Source organism: Calypte anna, chromosome 1 (genome assembly GCF_003957555.1).
Source record: "Calypte anna isolate BGI_N300 chromosome 1, bCalAnn1_v1.p, whole genome shotgun sequence".
Taxonomy (NCBI): Eukaryota; Metazoa; Chordata; class Aves; order Apodiformes; family Trochilidae; genus Calypte; species Calypte anna.
The window spans coordinates 184,202,574-184,227,219 of NC_044244.1; the positions used below are offsets into that span (position 1 = coordinate 184,202,574).

Below are 24,646 nucleotides of genomic sequence, written 5' to 3' on the forward strand. Positions count from 1 at the left end.
CCAAATCACACTTGACAAACTGAGATTAGTCAAAGTAAATGCTTTGGAAGCAAACATAGTTTGTAACCATATCTTCAATAAGTCTGTGAAGAATAAATGCATTCATAATAAATCTAATAGTCAAACATAAGTACGCTGAAGTTCTGTTCACAGATCATTTCCACAACAAGGTCATTTGGAAATCTCTAGTCTGGACATCTTTTGTAACTCTTGTTAAGTCTAGAGGTGAGGAACTGGGATTGAAAGTTTTATTTAGAATGTGACTAAGATTCGGAGTGGGAAATTCAACCCAGAAATCTTTTGTTTCCACCACAGAAGGCTGGCATCCTCACTAAATGCTGGTTAACTTAAGTCCTGAGATTTCTCAGGAGGGAACTGGAGTTTTACATGTTTAAGTCCTAATTGGAGGAAGTGCTTACTTCACTGTCTCGTGTAACACAGCTGCACATCTATTAAAATTTTTGAACTGAATTTTAATGAACAGTTCATTTGCATATAACTGCTTTTTTGTTTTGTCCTTGGTGGGTCTTTAGGGAGAGTAGGAAGGAAAAGATTGTTATTCTTCTTCCATTAAATATTAATTAAACCCCACCAAACTGGTGTGTCCTAATTTCCATAGACTACATTCTTCTGGAGACAATCCAGAAAGGGGGGAATAAGATGGTTCTCATGGGTCTAGTGAGCATGAAGACAGTCAAAGAGAACCACCTAGTTTACCATGAAAAGTATTCAGCCACTGCACATTCACCCAGCACAAATGGTAAATGCAAATATCTTGAGAGATATTAACAAGGGAAAGTGGGTCAGTACATCCCATGCACCAAACTGCAGAGACTACTAGTTAACACCAACTGTCCAAGTACTACTTGAAGTTGCTCTTTTGTGTGGTGTTACCCTTGAATATACCACCCTTCCTGAGTTGGTTTAGGTCAGGGATGTGCCTGTGAGACCACAAGGAGTTAAGCATTCAAGCTATGTGTTGTCAAGTTTTGACATTCATGTTATCTCATTTCAAGGACAAGGAACTGGTTATACAAACAAACATCAGTTTGCCAGTCAAAATACCTAAAGTCCCAGGATCATTTTCCCGGTTGGATGCCTTTCAGAAAATTAGTTAACTGCCTTTTCAAAGCAGAAAGGACATATCTAAAGGTACAGCTTTATCCCAAGAAAAATACCTTAACACCCAAGATTCAAATTCTACAATACTATTAAAGGAGTTGCCTTAGTGGTAAGATGACCTCGTAAGTGATAAGCATTAGGTGTTTAGAGTAATATACCTCATTTAAAGTCCATATGTCCTCATAAAGTCCTCATTTAAAGTTTAAAGCAACACACATTTATATTTAGAATCATGGAATGGATAGGGCTGGGAGAGACCTTAAGATCATCTAGTTCCACTCCCCCTGCCATGAGTAGAGGCACCTACCACTAGATTTGGATATCAGATTATGATTGAACAGATTTGCTTCAATACTCAAATCAAACAAGTATTTTGTAAGTGTCCTGGTGTTTGTCCTGGTGTTTCAGTGAAACAAAATATTTTCACTGACTGAAAGAAGCATTTCTTTTGCTTTTTTTAAAATTTCAGTTACATGTAGCTTTGTAACATCTTCTAATATAGATTAGAGTTGTAAAATAACCAAAATTTTGCAAAGGGGTGAAATTATTTAATGGATCCAGGCTGAGCTCACAAACTGTCCTGTTCAACATGAAGCAGCATTATTTTAATCAGTTGTTTCCCTGGGAGTTCGCTGCACTCCATTTCTGCAGCTGTTTGAGATGTATTCACAAAGCACGCTTCTCTCTGTTTCTGTGTTAAACGTGTATTTGCACAAGGTGTATCCATACATCACCAGTTTTTAGCAGCAAGAGGAAAAAATGGGTAAATTTGACTGGAGAGACTGGGTGTTTAAAGTTAATTGTCACCTGCTATGAGCAACTGTGGTTTTCATCAGCCGTAAAATACGTACATAAAAACATTCTTCCTAGAATATTTGATCCATTTATTATCATGTTGTCATGTCTGTAAAATCTTAGACTAAGGATTGTACAAAATATAGGGTGTTATAAACCACTTAGAAGAAGGCTGAACTACATCCCTACAGCCAGAGAAAGGCAGCAAGGGAAACTGGTTGCAATAAGAAATTTCTGTTAAAAAATACAAAGTTAATAGGTCTGATTTCTTCACTTTGCTAAATTCTGGATTTTATTTTTGCTTAAAATTGCAACACAAGGCTGAAGGAATCATGTTGGCCAAACTAGATTCGAATCTTTTCACAGCCTGGAAGGCACCTTACACACTGGCTGCAGAACTGCTACTGACTCCATTGCTTTAGAGATGTAAAATGGTAACACAGTGGAAAGATGTTCCCATTTTGATAATACCTAAAATATTTCACTCCAATGAAAAACTAATTAAAGAAACAGGATATCTATCCAGCAAAGTTACTATGGTATCATACTTCCACACTGTTAACTGTGATTGCTGTAGTCAAACTTACACAACCTCACACACTTCAAAATCTTTAAAAAAGCTAACTAAAAGTGTTCAGAATATACTTGCACAGTGAGAAAAAATGAATAACAATAGTGTAGAGATGACCACTGTCTAGCAAGTACCTGCTCCAGCCATCACTGTGCAAGTAGCAGAAAGCAGAGACTCTGCTGGGCCTCTTGCATTGCCCAGTGTGTTTATTCTACCTGAACTATTTTCTCAGGAATCAACCTGAACTTCTCTTCCTGGTCCCGCATTGTGAAGGCACAATTCCCTTCAGCACATGTCACCTGAATACATGTTTTGACTCTCTTAAGTGCTGATTGGAAGAGAGCTGATGAAACTCTAGCAATGTCTCTGTTTACTTTGTCACTGGGAAGAAGTAACATGATGACACCATTCAAAACATCCACACATTGACACAGCTAAACTTTTTTTCAGTATCAGCTGAACAATAAAGTAAAACTGGATGTAATTCAAAAGCAAGGGTCCTTTTGCTCTGTTAGCACCTTGCTGTGATTATCATGCAAAATAAGTATATGAAATAAATCTGTGTATTTTGCTTCTACAGTTAGAATACTAAGAGATACAGATGTTGAGAAAAATTTTGGGAAAACCCAGATTCTGACAAGCCAGTCCTAAGCCACACAGTCTGTCAAAATCAGATCCTAAGGAAATGCTACATTTCACAGTCACTACAGAACAGGAGCAGGATTTCAAAGCGTGTGGCTTGTCATGGTTTCAGCCCAGGCAGTATCAACCAGGCCCCCCCGCCCCCAGTGTGGGAGAGGGAGGAGAAAATCCACCCAAAGGCTCCTTAATCAGGACAAGGACAGAGGAGGCTTCATTTCCCAATTATGGTAATGGGCAAAAAACTGACAGACTCAGCTTGGGAATTAAAAACACGACCAGATCTTAACACCTTCCCCTCCATGCCCCTCCCTTCTTCCCGGTCCCGGATCACTTCTCTGCTTCCCCCTCAGGGCACAGGGGACTGGCAGGGGGGGGTCGGGTCAGTTCCCCACACAGTGTTTCTGCTGCTCCTTCCTCCTCAGTGGGAGGAATCCTCACAGCCTTTCTGCACTTCAATATGGGGTTCCTTTCGCGGGAAAGAGTCCTTCATGAACCCCCCAGCATGAGTCCCTCCCACAGGTGCAGTCCCTCAGGAACTGCTCCAGCCTGGGCTGCCCACAGAGTCATGGCTGCTTCAGGAACAGTCACCTCCTCTGACACGGGGCCCTCCGTGGCTGCAGATCCACATCTGCCCCTCTCCAGGATCCAGCACAGGTTGCAGCTTCATGCCTTCCCACCTGTGACACTTCAGGGGCTACAAATTCAGGTTTGCCCCCCCGTGGTCCTTCAGGGTCTGCTCCACCGTGTTTCTCCATGGGCTGCAGGGGGACAGCTGCCATCTCACCAGGGGTTGTGGGCAAATCCCTGCTCAGGCACCTTCTCCCCCTCCTTCCTCACTGACCTTGGTGTCTTTCTCTGGCATTACTTGCTCTCACCTCCTCTTCTCTGCAGGTCTTTATTTTATATTTTTGCAGTTTCATTTCCCCTTTCTTGAATATGTTACTCACAAAGGCATATCCAGCTTCCCAGATCTGCTCAGCCTTGGGCAGGGGAGCTTCCAGCAGCTTCTAAGAGGAGCCACCCCTGTGGACCCTCAACTTTCAAAACACCACTGCACTAACTCGAGACATGCCAAATGCCATTTTTTTTTCACTGTCTATTAATCAGGTTATAACCTTTTTTCTATGATACGGGTAGACTTTGAGCAGTGGTCCATATCTTTGTCACCTTGATTTTCGATTGAAATGCAACATTACCTTTAGACCACAAGGAATTCATATTAAGGGAAAAGGTAAAGAAGACATTTTGTGTAATTCTGTTTAAACACCTAAAAGTAGGTTACAGTAACCCTTCAGAATCTCATGAAGGAAGGAAAAGACTTGTAGTTTCCTTATGTGTGCAGAAAATTTACCTCATGCAATGGTAGTTTCCAGTGTCAATTAATAGCTAGTTTGGATGAGGCTATAAAGAAAGCAGAACTTCCTAGAACAGAGATTAAAATATATGCATATCAATATTGATATAGTTGGAAGTTTCCTTATATGCAATGTTACAGACCTGCACCAGGAAGAGGTGAATCAGTCAAAACAAGGGACCTGACACCTTTGAACATTGTGTCACTGCAAAGTGAGGGCATTGATGTCATAATAACCACTGTTTCTAAAAGTGTTTGCTTTTCCTGTGTGTTTTTTTTTTTAAACCATCTGTCCAAAAGGCATTCTGAAGTGAGAGCTGTTCTAAGAAAACTTACAAGAATCTTCATGCTATGTCACCTTCTCATGCAAACACTACTGGGAAAGGAAAACTTGCATCAGTCACACAGGGCAAAACTTCAGAAAAACTTCAGGTGCCACCTGCAGCAAAATAAAGTAAAAATCTAAGTGATTTAAGAAAAAGCAGTGCATGAAAGTCCTTCATTGTACATAGCATGTTTCAGTTACACAGGTACCTGAAGGTGCCTTACATTCAGCATGAATTTCATCTGTCTTCCATGCTCATATTCAGGCATGCCATTTAACCAAGCAGCTCCAGCTCCCAAAGCAGTGGGACAGCTTGAATACTGCCTCTCTTCTCCCTCCAGCTGCTGTCATATGCCCTGCTGTCTCCTGCAGAGCAAGAAAGTCTGCAGAACCAGGCAGGGGATGCTGTCTTCAAGTCCTTCAGACATAGAGTTTACCTCCCACTCACAACAGAGGAAGAGAGCAATTAGGTCTTTATGTGATATTATGACTTTAAAAGTGCAGTTCTACCAGGTAAGAAAGGGATCTTTAAACAAAGGAGTAGGTTAATGGAAAGACACTTAAATATGTTGCCAAAGTCTTGGCACTCATACAAATTGTTTTCTGTGTTTAGAAACACAAATATGTATGTGGATGAAAGAAAACCTTTTAAAGAATTAGATTCTTACCTAACCTCAGCTGTAGTAATTTCCTTTCTAGACACATAGGAGTTTGGTGTCTGGTCTGTATTCCATCAATGGCCACTAGTGAAAGAATAAGAAATTCAGAGAGTTCTTTATCCCATCTATTGTGTCTCTTATCATGTAGCAGGATTATTTTCTTCCTGGCAGTGATTGTTCCTTTGTATTTGTCCTGGTTTGGACCAGGATAAAGGTGATTTTCTGTCTTGTACTTTTGCTTTTAGCTAAGTTTCTTGTAAGTAGTTGCAGTGCTGAAATTAACAGCAAGTTTCTCAGACAGTGTGTGTTTCTAGGATTGATAACACTTGATGTTTATAGTTACTGCTAGAGACTGGTATGCAGAGCCAAGGACACTGCTCAGCTCTGAGGAAAACATTTTCCCGTCCAGGAGGACACAGAGGTCCCACCTGAGCCCTCCTTTGGGGAGGAACAGACAAGATAGATGCCAGAATTGACCAAACAGAGTATTCCATCCCATATACGTCACAATCAGTATAAATTTGAGGCATCACGAGGGCCGAGGCAGATCTTTTCCTGTTTTCCTGTTTCCCTTCCTTCTCGGCATCCTGGAAGGATCCCGTCCGTTCGTTTGCCTGTGGTCCTGATCCGTGCCAGCCCATATCTGTGTGTTCCTGCCTCCAGTTCCCGACTGCTGCCGACTCCAGGAGTCCAGCCTGGACTTTCCCAGTGCTGCCCTGCAGCCTCAGTGGTGACGTGAGAGTTATTGGGGGAGAGGGGGGAGGAATGTGGTATCCATTTTCCTGTATATTTGTATATATTTAGTAATTTTACCTATTTATCATTACTGTTTCATTAAAGTTGTGTAGTTTAGTTTCCAACCCATAAGTCTCTCTCCCTTATTCTCTCTCCTTTCTCTATCAAGGAGAGAGAGATTAATAGAGAGCGTCTGTTATTCGGTTTAATTGCCGGGCCAGTGTTAAACCGTGACAGTATTTGACCATACAGAGAACCTGACAATTGTCAGAGATATGATGGATACCAGATGACTGAAGCCTGATGACCAAAATATTTATACATTTCTGACTCTGGTACATTCCCTTCTCTTGAATGAATTACACTGTTTTAAATTGCACAAGGCAATCGAAATGTAAATTAAGGAAATAAACCAAGAGATTCCCTTTGTAAATAAGGTATTACATTCATGGATAAGTGAGACTGAGAGAAGGACATAGCACAAGCATGCTAAATCATAATTCATTCTTGCACTGCTTGCTGGGAGACAGACACCTTAGGAGAATCTATTTATTTACCACTGCCCTTAGAAATTAACTCCTGGCAGCTCTCTCTGCTGGAGGAAAGAAGTCTTTAATTAACCCAAATCATTTTAATGCCTTGCAACCATGGATGTTGCCCATAGCATAGATGTGAATATAGTACCTCTTGACTTAACACATAGAAGGGATCTGAAAGTACGCCAATTTAACAGAGGAGGAAAATCCAAGGCTCATTATAATCTGTGTTCAAATTACAGTAGCTTGTGGTTGAACTGTTTACCTGATACAAGAACTGACAGCTAAAATCCAGTATGCATTTTGCTACATCATGGGAAATTTTTTCCATTTGATGGATGTTGCTTTGTGCTAGGTCATGTACAAAGATGTGAAGAAGAGGAAACAGGAACTGATACTGAGATGAAGAGGAATTGTGGACAATGGACGACACCCCACAGGCTCAGTCACCTAACTCCAGCCAGTGAAATCTTTCTGATGATTTCCATGAGCTTTGGATCCTGCCCAAGGACACGATGTGGCAAACCAGGAAGTGTGCAAATCCAAAGCCACTTGCATGCAGCAGCTATCAACCCTGCCTCGAAGCAGGTACGTTCACATTGGCTTCAGTCAAAACTGTTTTTTTTCCACCAATGAGCTATACTTTCAAATCTGATTTAAGCTTAATGGATTTGTTTTCTTTTGTTAAGACATGATCACTTCACCGGGGTATAACAGCTTGTGAATTTGACCTTCTCTTGGACAAGGGGACTCCAAAAATGAGGACTCTCTCATGTTCACAATATAGAAATTTTTCAGCTCAAAGGGATTTTACCTTCCCCATGATGATTTAAAAGCTATATAGTCCTTTTATGGCAAGTTGCACTCAAATGGTTCCCATGTAAATGGCTAAGCTTCACACTGTAATGCCTCATAGCATAATAACATTAATTCTAGTCTAAAACTGGATGAAAAATTTGCTGAGGCCCGAAGGGAATGATGTAATTATAGGTATATGGAATATATGAGTGCCCTCTAGCATTATTTTCAAAAAAACATATGCTTTACAAGAGACAAAAAGATACCTGACCTTTGGAAAATTATCTCAAGAACAGCAATTCATATTGAATAAAATTCTGGAACGAATCCTAGTATTTTGGAATGTATTTAACATACTGAATAAAAAAAATCCTTTTGTTATGAGTATTTGCAGAGTGACCTTACTGAAATCCTTCCCATTCAGCTCTAGCTCCTCCTTAAAGTATTACTTCCTTCTGACTCCATTTTAGGTGAAAGTGCTTACTATGTACTGTCAGAAAGGGATAGTTCAATAAATTGTATGATAAGCAAAATGTCATCTCTACAAGATGAAACTACTGAATTTTAGAAAGATCTGAAAGAATAAAACCATTGACTACATTTGGTCCAAGAGCACCAGGCTTATGAAAAGATGTGTGAGCTACAGCCTATTATTTTTCTTTTTAAGATTAATCAGAGGGTTTTCCAGCAGGTTTGCACCTGTTTCAAAGTTTTTCAGACCTTTGAGACCTGACTCTGCAAGTGCACAGAGCCCCCAGCAGTTCAGGACTCTTTAATACTGCAGGAATGTTCCCAGCAAGGTGTTAATGAAGAATCCATTCAAAGAGTTAGTTTAGTTTTGGGCATAGTTTTAAGACAGAAATGAAGTGAATTATATTAAGATTCCTAATATAGTGTGGGAATAGTTACAGATTGCTCATTGAATCAGCTGTTTTCATGAGATTCTGATCCAATTCTTTCAAGAAGAAAAAACAAACAAAACAAAAACTAAAACCAAAACAAGACCAAAAAAATATTTTTTTCTGTAATTTTCTTCCTACATATCTTCGCAGCAACTCTGATCTTCCCAAGTTTCCTGCCCTTCCTTCCATAGCCAATAGACTTTTCTTTTTTTTCCTGAGTTCTGCCCAAACTCCTTGTTCAGACAGACTGGTCTCGTACCATGCCAGATCATTTTAAGATGCACAGGCACAGTTTGTTCCTGTGCCTTAAGGGTTTCCCTCTTGAGGATTGTCCAGGCTTCCTGAACAACTTTGTCCTTGAGGACTATATCCCAGGGGATACCACAAAGCAATCTCCTAAACTTATCAAAGTTTGCCCTCCGGAAGCCCAGGTAGGAATTTCTATTGACCTCCCTCACTACTTTCCCAAGCATTGAAAACTCAGCCATCTCATGGTCACTTTGTCCAAGATGACCACAAACCTTTACATCTCCCATTAGTCCCCTCTCTGATCCCAAACAGTAGATCTAGCTATGAGCTTTCCTTACTTGGCTCAGTCACCAGCTGCGGTAGGAAGTTTTCTTCCACACACTCCAAGAAACTCCAGGACTGCTTCCTCTCTGCAGTATTATATTTACAGCAGACATCTGACAAGTTGAAGTCTCCCACAAGAACAAGGGGAAGTGAATCTGAAACCTTACCCAGCTGCTTACAGAACACTTCATCCACCTCCTCACCCTGGTGAGAAGCATTTCACATGTAGCATTTTTTCACCCGTACACTTCACTTCCCAGAACGTACTGACTCTGTCAGTCAGCTCCCAACATTGCCTGTGAATTAATTCCATCATGCTTGAAGAAAAATCATGGTTATTTTACAGTGGCTGTAGGGTCATAAAATGGCAAGCAGAGCTATGCTGAGACCATTGACATGCTGCAATCATTGCTACAGAGCACAGAGAAAGAAAAACACATGTTCCTCAGCTATTTATGTTGCCTGCTATTGATCTATGATCCAGAAGATCAATGTTGGCCACAGTTCATCACACCCCTCATTTTCTTGGCCTCAACATGTCCATACTCTTACAAATATTTCATAGGAACTATGAGTCAGAAATATGAAATAAAGTTGGGTTTTTTTAATTTAACTTTCCTCTGACTTTCAAAAATATTTAAGTAACCAGTAATGGGAAAATGTCTTCCCTGGATGTTAATATCAAGAGGTATCAAAAGGACACAGGCAGCCTGCAGCTGTTGATCTGAATACTGAGCACTCTCTTGCATGCATGCAGCTCTGAGCATGTCTATATTTTACATATGATCTTTCAGTATAATGAAGTCTGTACCAACTGCAAAATAATGATGTATCTTTGGTCAAACAAGGTAGTACTTGAAAAATCCCTCTATTGTTTTTGTACCACAGATCTAAAACTCAGATCTGGTTATCCTGCTCCTGTCTAGATCAATGAATGGTGAGTTTTGTGTAGTGAGGAGTCTGAGGCCTCACAAGAAAATCTGCTGCAACCTCAACCATGAAGGATTTTTCCTTCCTGCTGAGCTAAATAACTTCACAGCTGACACTTCCTTCCACTTTGCCACTACAACCCATTCAGCTGTGGAGTGGTATCACACCCTTCTTCAATTGTCTCTTCTTTAGACTTTTCAACCCCATTGCCTTGAACTTTCCATAGAAGTTATGTTTTAAATAACATTCCTGTGGCTTTTTGCTGCCATTCGTTGTTCTCCTTCTTTCTAGACTCACGATTCACCAACCTGTGTGTGAAATTCTTCTGAGGGAGATATCAGCACCTATTGGAGCAAAACAATTATTTCATTTGTTTCACTCCCAGGATGATGTTTGTCTTTTTCAAAAGAGCAAAACATTTTTGTTCTACTCCCATTCAGCTTGTGATCAGCTATTAACCAGTTCCTCATCCTGCATGGTAATGTGCAATATTTAATCACAACCACAGCACATGACTTCAATTCCTTTCAAACTGCACCCTGTTTTACTGAGCCTTGGAGGTCAAATGCTGTGTTTCCATCTTACATATGTATTACAGTCTGGTTTAATGTGCACCTGCAAACCTTCACTGATTCTATCCACTATATCCACTGTATCTGTACTTCTCATGAAGTGATTAATTTAAAAGACTCTCTAGTTTGTGTTGTTTCCTAACTCCATACCATTCTGAGTCACCAACTGAAGTGCTCCTTGGCAGGGGAGCATCCCTGTGCTCTGGTCATCAGTAACTGAGGGACACAGGAGGGCTGAGCTTGTAGAGGATGAGATCCCCACAGAGGAAGCAAACATTGCTGGGTTTTATCATACCTTTTAGGTGTTGCCAGCCTGTATCAAGGCCATATTGCTGCCTTCATGTTGACTAGATTACTCAGTTTTCTAAAAGGGGGTCTCTCATATCTTGTTTTGTGATCTTCTCCCTCATTATGCAGAGTTCAATGGTTTAGTCACTCCTGCCAAACTTCCACACACCTCACATGACTCCAACAGCTCTTTTTAAGGACATATTTACTATGGTGTTTTTTGTTTTTCTATGAATTTCCTCTCTCTATAGCAATCATACATTCATTTAGCACTATAATTTTGAATTTAATAATACATGATCTTTTCAAGCACCTCGGAAACCCTCAACAAAATTAATACATAATGTCATCCACTCTGTGGTTGCCTTTATAAAGGCTGTTGAATTCACCTTCATCTGTGCAACTTCAGCAATCTACCAGCTGAGATTGCCAGCGTGGAAGGTGAAAGGCTGATAGGAGAACCTGAAGTGAGGAGGACAATAAAAACTGAAAGAATCAGGTTACTGTAATAGGTCTTTAAGTCAAATGATTAGTAGGGTGAGAACTAAATAACTAAATAACTAACTAAATAAAATAAGCCTGTAGAAGACCATTGATCAGGACAGGATTACTGTTATGCTGTGCTGCCTGGGGAAGACAAGACTGAAGTCCTCAGCCAGATTTCAGTATGTTGAGTAGATCTGGTACAACATTGAGCTGAATGAATGGGCTGTGAAGAAGATGGTGTACCAGTATCAGCTAGTAAAGAAGATTAAGTCTGATACATCCTTTTTGCTCAGTACTACTTCTCCTAATCAAGGGAGATCCAGAAGTACCCCAGTACCACAAACCAGTGTACCTTTATTTTTTTTTTTTGAGAAATGGTCACACACAAGGGCCAAATATGACAGTATCTTAGGAAAAGCTAGAGTTTGGGCTATATAAGTATATATTCCAAGCCCATGCTTGCTTTCTCTCTTCTACCTGTTATAAAACTCTTGCATGATGCTTCTATCAGAAGGGTAATAGCTTTGAACGGCTTATTTCCTGTTACAGTGATTTCATACTGGTTACCTACTACTATGGTATTCTCTTTCTTCAGTCCCATGGGGATGCACTTTTTAAACATTAAAAGTTAATGTTACTGCTGCTGTTTTTTCCCTGTTAACACAAAAGAAATCCAGGTGTTGGGAAAAGAGCCTGGAAGCTGTGAAGTAGCTGATGGGAGTTTCACAGCACATTAGCTCTAAGTGCATCATAATCTGCAGCTTTAGCAGGCCTAGCCCAGCTGAGCTGTGTGGGTTGCTTGTCCATCCTCACCCACTCTAGAGCACAGTCAAGATGTTATAACTGTGGTCTGTTTGCTAGGTAAGTGTAATTTGATAACATATAGCTATAAATATTCAGAATTTTGTATTTAAAAAATAAAACCTTAAGAGTTTTGGCAAAATGTGCCAGCTTTGATCCTGCCTTACCAAAAGACAGCATTTACACTCCTTGTCAAACAAGAGCAGATAATATGTTTTCAGAATGCAAGTCTCTCTGATCCTCCTTCTACAAATCCAGGGATTTTTCTGAATATGCAGCTATCTCAGCCATGTATCTGAGAACAGCTTTAGCTGAGAGATTCATTTGATAGTCTTGGCCTGAAACTTCCTCCATCCATAATGGCTAAATTAAAGCTGAATTTTATTTTCTTTAGTACTATTCAAAAGATGTTAGTGGCAGCAATGTAGCTTTGCCTTGCACAGATAAAGCAGGCAAGCCTCTCCTCACCCCATAAAGACATGTGATGTTGGCTAGAAAATTGCTGGGAAAGATACACTCATATTCAAGTGAGTTGGCTTCCCAATTCACTGAGGAAGTGAGAATATCTTCCTACTCCCTGCAAGGATGCTTACCTCACATCAGACATAAGCCAAATGAAGTTTCAGAATCATAGAACAAAATCACAGAATCACTCAGGCAGATAAAAACCATGTCCCTAAGAACCACATCTACATGTCTTTAAACACATCCAGAGATGATGTCTCAAATACTTCCCTGGGAATCCTGTTCCAATGCTTGACAACCTTTTCAGTTACTAAATTTTTCCTAATATCCCACCAAAACCTCCCTTGGCACAACTTGAGGCCTTTTCCTCTTGTCCTACCTTGTCAAGATATTGAGCAGGACTGGCCTCAAAACTGAGCCATGGGGAATACCACTGGTGACCAGTGCTTGGAAGTTCAGCTTGCTGGCAGCTATAGAGGTGTTTTATGATCTGCTGTGGTTTTTGATCAGGCAGGTATGGCCTGGGGGGGTTTTTGATCCTGAAGACAGGTATGGGAAAGCAGGGTGGAGTTTCCCATAAGCTAACTCCTCCTCACACATTCTTGCAATTAATGTGACTGCCCTCAGTGGTGTAGGTCAGACATCCTGAGTAAAAGTATAACTACATGAAATTGTTATTTCCTCTCAAGGAACTATGATAACAAAGCAAGTTCTTAGGGCTACTGATTCTACAAATCCTGGTGTCACCAAGACAGTGATGCATTTTCTCTTTTAAGATCCAACACTATTGTCTGTATTAACTGCAGGAAAAGCCAACCTTGCTTGATAAGAATATTCATATAATTGCAATGCCCATTTTCCACAGATTTGGGAAGCTGTATTAATTTACAACGAAATATCCATAACAGCAAAGACACACTAATGTCCTGCTGTGACTGAGACAGAGAGCACATCCCCAGTGCAACACCTCTGGCTTCACTGTACACAAGCCATGAATTTAAACTTGTTTAAAGCCAGCTGTATTGAAATCATATAAAACATACTGGGCTTGCTTTTTTTTTTTTTTTTTCCCCTCCTTAACATGGTATGGGCCAGTCCTCTGTCACTACTTACTGTAAGTCAAACTCCTTCCACCCTTTGCAGAGCAACAAATGACAATTCCCTCCAGAGAAACCAGAGGAACAGTGGGCTGGGCAGGTCATGGGTCACCTCAGGCAGGATGCTGTGACAAATTAATTCTGTTTATTTGTAGAAAAAATCCACAAAACCTAGGCTAGTTTCCTTCTTAATTTCCATAAAAGTTTAAACTCACGTTATCTAAAAATGTAAATTTTAATTACAGTAAAATTTTGGGACACAGAGCCAGGACTGAAGAGTGCTGTCCCTTAATACGTAATCTTTTGTTACACATTAATATAAAAGATTGAAGGATTAAAAAATGAAGGATTAAAATACACAAAAGCCTTTTGTTCCTGTCCTCTGAACAGCCATAATCACCTGGCAGTGGCAATTGCTTCTGAAGAAAACATGATGACATCAAGTGGGTTTTAAAGGGCCAGGGTTCTGGCTGTGCCTCAGGGGCTGTTTCACTCTTATCAGTCTCCCAACCACCTGCACTCATCAGCATTTGCCTGGATTCACACCGGGATCAGCTGAGCATGAGCAATCTGTGTCCCCAGCAGCTGTCACACCCCCCTGATGTGGGATGCTCAGCCTGATGGACCAGACCTGAGCTGGTCTGAAGCAGCCCCTTGCCCACATGGGTGTCAGAGCCTCAGTGCCTGCTGTTTCACCCTCCCATTCACTTTACTCTTTAATATAGACAGAGATTTTGATGCCTCGAAAAGAGTCTAAGATGAATTTTGGCAGTGATGAAATTGTGATGCAAAATTCCCTCTTCCCTCTCTTTGCCCTGAAAACTCTCTAACTCTGGTGGGTTGGCCTTAGCTGGCAGCCAGGTGCCCACTGAGCCATTCACTCACTCCCCCTCCTCAGCAGGACAGGGGCAGCAAATAAAATGGAAAAAACTTGTGGATTGAGATAAGGAGATTGCTCACCAATAACCATTAAGACAAAACAGACTCAACTTAGGGAAAATTAATTTAATTTAGTGCCAGTTTATATAAGAGTAGGAGAATGAGAAAAAAGAACAAAACTAAAAGCACCTTCCTCCCACTCCCTATTCTCCCAGGCTGAGTTTCACTCCTTCATTCTCAAGTCCTCTACCCTCTCCCTGCAACCCGCTAAATGGTTCAGTATGGTGGTGGATGGGGTCAGTTTTATCATCTCTGCTGCTTCTTCCGTCTCCTGCTCTTCCCTTACTCCAGTGTGGGGGCTCTCCCATAAGACAGAGTCTTCTAGGAACTACTCTTGTGTGTGTCCTTCCCACAGGCTCTGCAGTTCTTCATGAACTCTTCATGTACATTCATCATAATAGAGTAAAGAGAACAACTAAGAGGTGTTGCAGTTATATCTGTATTTCTTCTTGTAGTTTTGTGGAAAAATCTGAAATAAAAGCATCATAGATGGAGTCAAGAGAACTATTAAAAGACAAGCAACAATAAGAGTGCCTTTTATAACTAAGGATGACAGAGTGTGGAGGGGAAACAGCACTCAGGTATCTGTAATGTGAGGAGCAACATTTGAACTGCTCACCTGAATGCTTCCTATGGCAGACAGAAACCACTGGACACTTCAAAGCCACAGCTAACCCAGGCAATTTTAGGAATCTAGCTACAGGCAGTGAAGCCCAGTGTTATCCTTCCATTCCAAAGAAATTGAGTGAAAAGTAGTTACCCATGTATGCTTTGGTTAAGCAACTGCTCAGGGTGATCAGCAGCTCCATGAATAACTGCTCTAAAGTTTTTGAGACTTCTTTGGGACTCACTCTTCACCACCAGAGTGCAAGTGGCCCTTATTTGCTTGTGCAGATTTTTCATGGTTCTCTTGCATTTTAATAGAGGCAAAGTCAGAATCCACCACATAGGAAAACTCAGCATAGTTTGCATAAAACCCTGGTGGCAATTCTCTAATTCTTCTGGGACTGTTTTGCTGCAAGTCAGTTTACAATGAAAGCTGTCACCTCCCTGGTGCTTCAGACCTCTTTAATTTTTTGGTAGAAACAGGATTTTGCAAATCAGGCCGAATGTGAAATTTTGGTCAAAGTTATTTATTCTACAGTGCTTTTTTCAAAGACCTATGCAAGGTCATGAAGCTCAGCACAGACAAAGGCACAAGGAGGTAAAGGCTTGCTGGTTTTACCCATACTTTTCAAACCTTGGTCTCTGTTATCAACAAAGCCCAATCTCACCATGCTGTCCCAGCAGGTACAGACATATGCAGATCAGGATGAGTCAGGAAGAGCTGCAGGCACCGTCTGTCCCTTCACTGGGTTACTGGGGTTGCTTTTAGTGTGGGCAGACCAAGGCCACCACTCCTCCCATGCTGTCACACCTGCTCTGCCTGCACCTGCAACAACAGGACAGGATCAGTCTGTCTCAGATGGGATTCTGCTGCTTACCATGGAGATCTGCTGCAGGATTACAGTCTGAGATTAACTCTGTCCAAGTACTAAGTTCAAGGTTTCCTGAATGAAGGGGTATGGTTTTGACAAGACAAGGTTTAGACAAGGTTTTAGATTAACTCAGTTCTTCCAAGACAGTGTTGAGCCAGACATACAAAGAGATTGGGGTCAGCCAGCTCCAAAAGGTGGTTATGCCACTGCTCCAGCCAGGAAGGTTTGGATCCACGCTGCAGTGAAACGCAGCTGACTGACCTCCTGCCCTCTTTCCTTCCCCATACCCTGCACATTTGCTTCTGGAGGCAGGAAAAGACTGTGTGCATCTAAAGGTTACATCTTATTGCTTCAATTTGAATTGAATAAAGCAAATTTTATATGCAAAATTTTGAGAGATTCACATGTGTCTGTTAGCTGGAGGAAAGAGAGACTCCTGATCACAGACCAAAGGAGCAGACAAATTAAAAAATGGAGGATGTCAGAACTAACACAAGTAGGTAACATTTACAGGATACCATTTCCCTTGTAGTTTGTTGCTCAAGATCATTACTGTAAAAACCTATCCCTATATTTACATCTTTTTCCCACACTACATCTCAGTCATCGAATTGTTGTAAATGCAAAGACATTACACGCAAATTCAAAAAGAAAAAAACCCAGACAGACCTTATAAGAAGGTGGTAAATTCACAAGTTGAGATATGTTATATTTGATTGCTTAATTATTAGTAACTTAGATGTGTTAGCTCTTGTCACATTGTGTTGAACCTTAACATCTAATCCTTCCCATGGGCCTTTCCTCACCTATAGCAGTGGAATGTGAGATAAATCTCCCTGGGAAATAGTTCAGCACACCTTAATCCAGACAAGCAGGATGGGAAAACTGGATTGCCTCTCTCCAGGGATGAGCTGACACAGTGCCAGGGGGATCCAGCAAGACCTTGATGCCCAAGCAGGGATGACTGGAGGTTTTTCCCCACACACACCCTCCCTGCAAAAAGGAATATGTAGCCTTAGTTTCCAAGTGTCAAGGGATTCTTCTGAAGAAAATCCCCTTGGGGGTATAAATGATGGAAGTGGTGTGCAGTAGCCATGCAGATTTGCCTCTCCCTCCTGCCCAGGCCCTGGCCAAGAAAAATAGCCCATAGTAACCATGAGAGGACTTCAACTCTGTGTTGTTCAGAGGTCATTTTGAATCCAAAAGAAGCGTGCCATGCACTGCTGAGACGAGAAGGAGGATGAAGGTTGATTTTGTGGAAAAGTACCAGGAAGGTTAAGAAGCAGACTTTGCTTTGTGGGATTAGCCTCTAGAAAGTGCAATGCAGAAAAACATTTTATGCTGCAGAAATATGTCCCATGTTTGAATTTTATTTTTTCCTAGTCAAATTGAATAACCCACATAGCTGCTCATCTCTCCCCGTGCAGAGTGGGATGGGTGAGAGAATAAGAAGTGCAAAAGAGAGAAAAAAAATTGATTGGGATACAGACAGTTCAGAAAGTGAAAGAAAGGGGCGGGGGGGGGGGTGGGGAGGGTGAAAGTGGTGCAAATGCTCACAACCTCCCTCAAGCAAACTGATGTCTTGCCAGTGTCCATGCAATGACCACCTCAGGTGACAATCCTCACTCCACTCTCTTCTTCTGCTAGCCCAGTTTTATTCCTGAGTTTAACATTATTCATCTGGAATACTTCCTTGGATAATGTGGCTCAGCTGTCCCAGCTGTGTCTCCTCCCAGACTCTTCCACCCACTTTGAGGCAGAGTATGAAATGCTGAAACCCTTGCAATGTGCAAACAATACCCAAAACACTGATGCATTATCAACATTAATTTAGCCACAGATCCAAACACCACAGCTTCAGCACCAAAGAGGCTGCAATGTAGAAAGTTAACTCCATTCCAGCTAGACCCTTAACATTCATAAAGACATTTGAGCAGCTTTTGACACCACAAATGGCTGCATTCAGGTTGGGCAGAACAGCTGAGCTTCCTGTCAAACAACCAAGATCACTCATGACTGAATCATTCAGTTCTACTTCACTTTTTCATTTCATAGAGTCATAGAATCATAGAATCAGCTGGGTTGGAAGGGACCTCAGAGATCATCAAGTGCAACCCTTAATCCACTACCGCTGCGGATACCAGACCATGGCACTGAGTGCCACATCCAGTCTCTTTTTAAATATCTCCAGGGACGGAGAATCCACTGGGCAGCCCATTCCAATGTCTGATCACCCTCTCTGTAATGAAATTCTTTCTAATATCCAACCACAACCTCCCCTGGCACAACTTGAGACCATGCCCTCTTGTCTTGCTGAGAGTTGCCTGGGAAAAGAGACCAACCCCCCCCTGGCTACCCCCTCCTTTCAGGTAGTTGTAGAGAGTGATGAGGTCTCCCCTGAGCCTCCTCTTCTCCAGGCTGAACAGCCCCAGCTCCCTCAGCCCTTCCTCACAAGACTTGTGCTGGATCCCTTCATCAGCTTAGTTGCCCTCCTTTGGACCTGCTCCAGCACCTCAATCTCCTTCCTGAATGCAGGGGCCCAGAACCAGAATCCCTTCCCTTGACCTGCTGGCCACGTTGTTCCTGATACAGGCCAGGATGCCATTGGCCTTCTTGGCCACCTGGGCACGCTGCTGGCTCATGTTCAGCTTCCTGTTGACCCAAACTCCCAGGTCCCTTTCTGCCTGGCTGCTCTCAGCCACTCTGTGCCCAGCCTGGAGCTCCCCATGGGGTTGTTGTGGCCAAAATGCAGGACCCAGCACGTGGCCTTGTTGAACCTCATCCCATTGGAATCAGCCCAACTCTCCAGGCTGTCCAGGTCCTTCTGCAGAGCCCTCCTGCCTTCCAGCTGATCCACACTCTCGCCCAACTTAGTGTCATCTGCAAATTTGCTGATGATGGACATATGTGAGTTGCTCAACAGTCTGTCAAAGGAATGGGGCTCTGGAGGATTTCAAATTCCTCTTGTGTACATGAGGAAATAATCAGTGCCATATGCTGGAGTCATGCATGGAGTTCAGAGGGGTTTAAACACATCCTCATCTCCTGCCACCCAGACGCTGAGCCAGATCTGACTTGACTGCCATAGTCAGACATGAAGTCAGCTGTTGAAGAAAAACATTAATCTGCTACTAACAATACAGCATCTTTTATTCAAGCTCTAGAATTTGGGCATTGGTAGACTTCCTGTAAGGCTACCAAAATCTGCAGAAAGGATGATGTGTGTATGGGCTGTTTTCAGTAGCAGGTGGAAGCATCATTCCTTCAGATTTTACTGTGTACTGTAGTCCTCCCCTTCATAATTCATCAGCTTTGGTACAGATCATCTCTCTCGGAACTCAAAGTCTTATCACATCAGAAATACATTGGACTTCAGCCAGTAACCCACAAATTCTTCCATGCATGTTCAGCTATATTCATACAAGCTGTCCTCTTGTGAGGAGAAGTAACAATCTTTTCCCACTTATGGGTCCTTCCTTTTGGATCAGAGTTTATACTGTCACAAAACTGCACAGACTGAAAAAGGTAAAATCACAAGCCAGCCTGTGAACTGGTGTTTCCAGTCCTCAAAATCTATAACTTTCAATGAGGTTTGGTGGAGTCTGCCTGCAACCAGTGTTGGTCCCCAGGGACCAGGAAGGTTGTTGCTGTCCTGCTCAGCTGTGGTTTCCTCTGCTTCATGGGCCTCTGTCCAGTTGCACTGGTTCAGATGGAGGTAGAAGATAGCTCCACATTTGTTAGGGTAAGTTCCTTTCTATTTTTCCTGAGGGTTTTCACCCATTCTTAAAAATTACGTTTTTTACCTAGTTCTCCAGTGTAAAGAGTCTCTCCTGAAAGGTCATCTCATCTGGGAGCAAAGGAACAAAGGCTTCCCAAGATGTCCTGTTTCTAGAGGGCACATTTAACAAACTCTTCCAATCTCCATGAAAACAACCACATCTTTAACTTCACTGAACTGGTTTTCTTGCCTCATAGGATGGGTACTCAAAAGAGAATTTGTATCAGAAAAAATTACCTAGACAGTGTTGTGTATGCTTCCGAGGAAATGCCAGTCCTTTCAGTGAGAGGGCACTCCCAACCATCCATCTCATCTCATCTCATCTCTGTATCAATACTGGCAGGCTGCCAGACCCAAGGGCTGTTGCAAAATGCCTCTGTGTATAACAGACTTAGGGGAAGAGCAGCAAGACATTATTGCACAGTAACTGTACTGATGAAGTTACAGAAAGTTAAATTCCCCGTGACCCTGTGGTTTCAGTACTGGAATAATATGAAAAGAGAGAGCCAAAACTGGCTGCTAGCTGTGACATGACATCAACAGGGAAGTCAAAGGAAGGGTTTGTTTAATATGCTTTCATTTACTTCTCTGAATAGTGATTAACACCACCTAAAAGTGAGTCACATAACTAATTGGGGCTTGGAGCTATCAGGATCTATATAAGCATTTTTGCTGTGCGCTTGGGAGACAGAAGGTCAAACACTTTCTGCTGGAGCAAAGCTCCTTGGCAAGCTGGGCACCATGCAATCCCTCTTACTTTGTGCTGCTCTTCTCCTAGCTGGAAGTCTTGCTCTTCCTGTACGACTTAAACGAGAAGCACGGAGTACCATGGACATGAAGGATGTGCAGGTATGTTGCAACAGGGACAAAGTAGCTGCATTATGAATAACCTGATTTTTTTATTCAGCTTCTTCATTCCTTCCTATATGTTTATAGTATCTTTCTTTAGTACATTACAACCAATTTTGCAGAGTTGACATAAAACAATTTAAACTTGCTGGCTTGCTTAGAAACCCTAAATCTAACTTACAGAAGACACCAAATATCAACTGGTTAACAGTGGGGAGCATGTGATTTTTAAAATATCTCAACAAAATTGTGTATATTAGATTGGAAGACTGCAGATTTGAATGCTCAGTAAGCTATGTTTACTTAGAAGTATTGCTTGTTTCTGATGTTTAGCTGCTGTTGCAATTATTTTTTTATATGCCTGTCTATACTACATGTAGAACAGCAATTGGTAAAGTGAAATGGAAAGAAAAAATACATGTACCACTAGATGTGGATGCAGGACAACTAAACAATCAAATGAAGACTGCAATAACCAAAACATCACAGACATATGTATTAATTGTTATTTTGCTTTACTTCTTCCAGGCATATCTTGATGCATTCTTTCCATCTTTTACAAAAACAAAAAGCCTGAGTTTAGAAGAGAAGATTGAAGAAATGCAGAGGTTTTTCCATCTGACCATAACTGGAAAATTAGATGAAGAAACAGTAGCAATACTGAGACAGCCCAGATGTGGGATTCCTGATACAGGAGACAACAGATTATTTTCTAGAAACCCATGGGGAAAGACACATTTGACTTACAAGTTGGTGACATTTCAAGTTTTACAGGGAAATGGGTTGCTTTGCATTTAGCTATGTGGGTTTCCTTAACACCCTAAATAACATTAATCTGTTTCCTTTTGCCACCAGGATTGCCAGTTATACAACTGATCTACCCAAACAGAAAGTGGATGATGCAATTAGAAGGGCTTTAATGGTATGGAGTGATGTGACTCCTCTGAGGTTCCGAAGAGTGTACAATGGACATGCAGACATTGTGATTGAATTTGCACGCCGTGGTGAGCAAATCTGTCATTTTTTAAAATTTCCATGTTTTATTCAAAGCAGGTATTTTTATAGACACAACTTTATGAAAGAACAAAGAAGTTGTAATCATTCTGATGACATAGATTTTATCTTCTCTTTATCATGCCACTAAATTTATGTATTCAGTGATATTCCTGTGAAACATTAGAAAGTCCTTTCCGAGTCACAGGAGGGAGAATTCAACTCTGAAATGAGACACCTACATTTAGATGGTCAAGACTGTTTGCCTTGACAAATAGTACAAATTAGTGGGAATAGATCTGTGGAGGAAAACAGCTGGTTTTGCAAATTCAGCCTCCACAGGCTGGATTCATGGAGTTCAGGAAGGCTTACATTGGTCCAGATCTAGTCTGGTTCCCTGGACTGAGAAATCTTTGGCAGCTGGAATGCATTAGATTTGGCCACACAGGTTGATTTTCCTTTAGAAGGAATCCTATTGATGCACTCTAAGATTGCACCAAGGTTCAAGCCAAATCTGGATGACCAGTAGAGTCTCTTCAGAAGCTCACTTGTGATCCAGTCCAATACATTAATGTAGACTTGTGCCTAAAACCTAAACTGGCTCCACTTAGCCAATCCAAAGTTTGATTACTTTAAGATTAGCTAACTTCTCTAAATCCATTGACAATATTTACTAGATCTCCATTGCCAGTAAATGAGGATCAGGCACCTGGCTAACAAGCAGACAACTGCATATTAACATCAAAATGTCCCAAGCTCATGCTTTACTAATGGAAAGCATATTATGATTCCATGAAAAGCTGGCTAATGTGCTGGTCAAAGTGAGAAAGGATCCTGCAAGCTGGAATGAGTTTTAATCCCTTCTCACACACTAGGACTAGCTATCTTTTGCTGTGTTAGTTCTGCCACAAGGTCCATCCACATGGTCTGGGGAAAGGACACAGCATGTCATTTGGGTCCCCAAATACTCCTCAATTAGTCCAGAGGCTCCCTAAGGGGCAGGGGGAAAATTTCAGCTTCAAGACCATCTTGTCAGCTCTTACACTTGAGGTAGGAAACTGAAGCATTTACTGTGCACTGTGATAGAAGTAGGTAATAGACCATTCCCCAAGCCTGGGGACAAATGAACTCAGCTCTTCAGGAATATGTTTATCTACTTCAAATCATTGCCTTTCACTAAAATCAGTACAAGTGAGAAGTCACAACTAATGTAGCCCAGCACTTGCCAACACTGGAAACATTCAGGTGCTTATAATGTTGTCAAGCATTCTGTATTTATTCTGAAATAATCCCTGAGTGCTTCCTCAGAAGCAGATTTCTGACAAAGTCTCAGAAACAATGTTCAGCTCTTTCTGAAACATGCAGCAGCCTGAATTATCCAACATAAACTTTTGAACTAAGGTCATTAATTTGGAAAGTGTTCCCAAAGTCTTAGTCCTCATTTTTACAACCCTGCTACTATAAGAGAAGCTTTATTAAGGACTGCCAATGAACAAAACTGGCACAAACAAGCAACATGCTTAATTTTTTTTAATTTAAACATTACAGCTGGTGTAATCTGATGACTTCTATTTCTTTTCAAATGCAGAGCATGGTGATAAATATCCTTTTGATGGAAGAGGTAGAGTACTAGCTCATGCCTTCTCACCTGGAGAAGGGATTGGTGGAGATGCTCATTTTGATGATGATGAAAAGTGGTCAGAGTTCAATAAAGGTAAAAACTGCATTGTGCTTATGAAGGGGAAATGAAAACTTGTATGTATTAGAAGAACACAGTCATAAGAGATGCTTTCCATACCTCTTCATGCTTCAGTACCATTTCAGTATCAACATTTCTGCTCTTTTCAACTACCTTTCTAAGTACTTGTGCTTCCTTATCATAAGCAGCTACATAATGCCTGTTCTGTCCATATTTTAAAGCACTTTCCACAAGCTAAACAAGTCCTATGAGCCTCTGCTTTCTGCATAAATTATGAAGAAAGTAATAAAGTTGACTAAAAATAGAGCTGGAGAGAGACTCGGGGTCTCTGGATGCATATGCAAGGGATCAGTAATATTTTTATTAAAATATAGTTACATAAGAAAGTTTAGTAATAACTGATCAAAATGCTGAGGTTTCACTGCCAGAGGATGAAAGTTATTAATTCTCCTGCTACTTTGATTCTTTGTATGTGAAAAAGAAATACCTCTAACATACTTTAATATGCCTCTGTGCTGCAGAATCTAATTTGTTCCTTGTTGCTGCTCATGAATTTGGCCATTCTTTGGGACTTGCTCATTCAAATGTCCGTGGAGCTCTGATGTACCCTACCTACACATACACGAACCCAGCAACCTTCAGACTTCCAGAGGACGATAAGCGAAGGATTCAGAAGTTATATGGTAAATTCAGTATGAGATTTGATTCTCAAGAGAAAACCTAGAGGGGTACAGGTTTCACTGCTTTCCTTGATTGCCAGGGCCTCATCAAATTACCAAAAATAGAGAGGAGGAACGAACTTGGGTAAAACATTTCTGTATACTCCATCCACTGTGCTCTTTCTCTAGCATGTTCCCACCACAAAGCTACAGATACCAAACAAATCCTGGGGACCTTGCTCTGTGAATGAGCTGTTCAGTGAGGGCAGCTGCTGGCAGGGAAGTGAGAGAGACTCTGCCACTTACCAAGCCAATAGGGACACTTCAGTGAAAGCATGAAATGCTCAGTAGTGAGGGTGGAGCATAAGCAGAATTCACCCCAAGGGGTAAACTTTGCCAGGTTTGCTTTTCTTTGAGTACCACCTTCCCCGAGGCATGCTGGAAGAACACTACCAATAAAAAATAGTTGTCTGCATTGTCCATTCCCAGTAAAGACTCTATATCTTGCTTTTCTTTCCCACAGGGAAAAAGTCATCAAACTCTTGAAGAAGTTTGTTTAAAAAGAACAAAGAATTCACAACAGATTATTTGGTGTTCCAA

At 41.4% G+C, this 24,646-nt stretch overlaps 1 protein-coding gene across 1 annotated transcript; it reads left to right on the forward strand.

Moving 5' to 3' along the window:
• Positions 1-20,587: 20,587 nt before the first annotated feature.
• On the forward strand, positions 20,588-24,646 carry MMP7 (matrix metallopeptidase 7). The gene is made up of 6 exons (XM_008500512.2): positions 20,588-20,695; positions 21,224-21,444; positions 21,551-21,699; positions 23,277-23,402; positions 23,909-24,070; positions 24,570-24,646. Exons 1-6 carry the CDS (start codon positions 20,588-20,590, stop codon positions 24,590-24,592), a joined length of 789 nt encoding a protein of 262 aa, XP_008498734.1. The 3' UTR covers positions 24,593-24,646.

Excerpts from the sequence above, each read along its gene's own strand:
- MMP7 (XM_008500512.2), top strand. The coding sequence starts at position 20,588 with ATGCAATCCCTCTTACTTTGTGCTGCTCTTCTCCTAGCTGGAAGTCTT. Across the intron at positions 20,696-21,223 it reads TGGACATGAAGGATGTGCAG|GCATATCTTGATGCATTCTT; the intron begins GTATGTTGCAAC and ends TACTTCTTCCAG. Across the intron at positions 24,071-24,569 it reads AAGGATTCAGAAGTTATATG|GGAAAAAGTCATCAAACTCT; the intron begins GTAAATTCAGTA and ends TCTTTCCCACAG.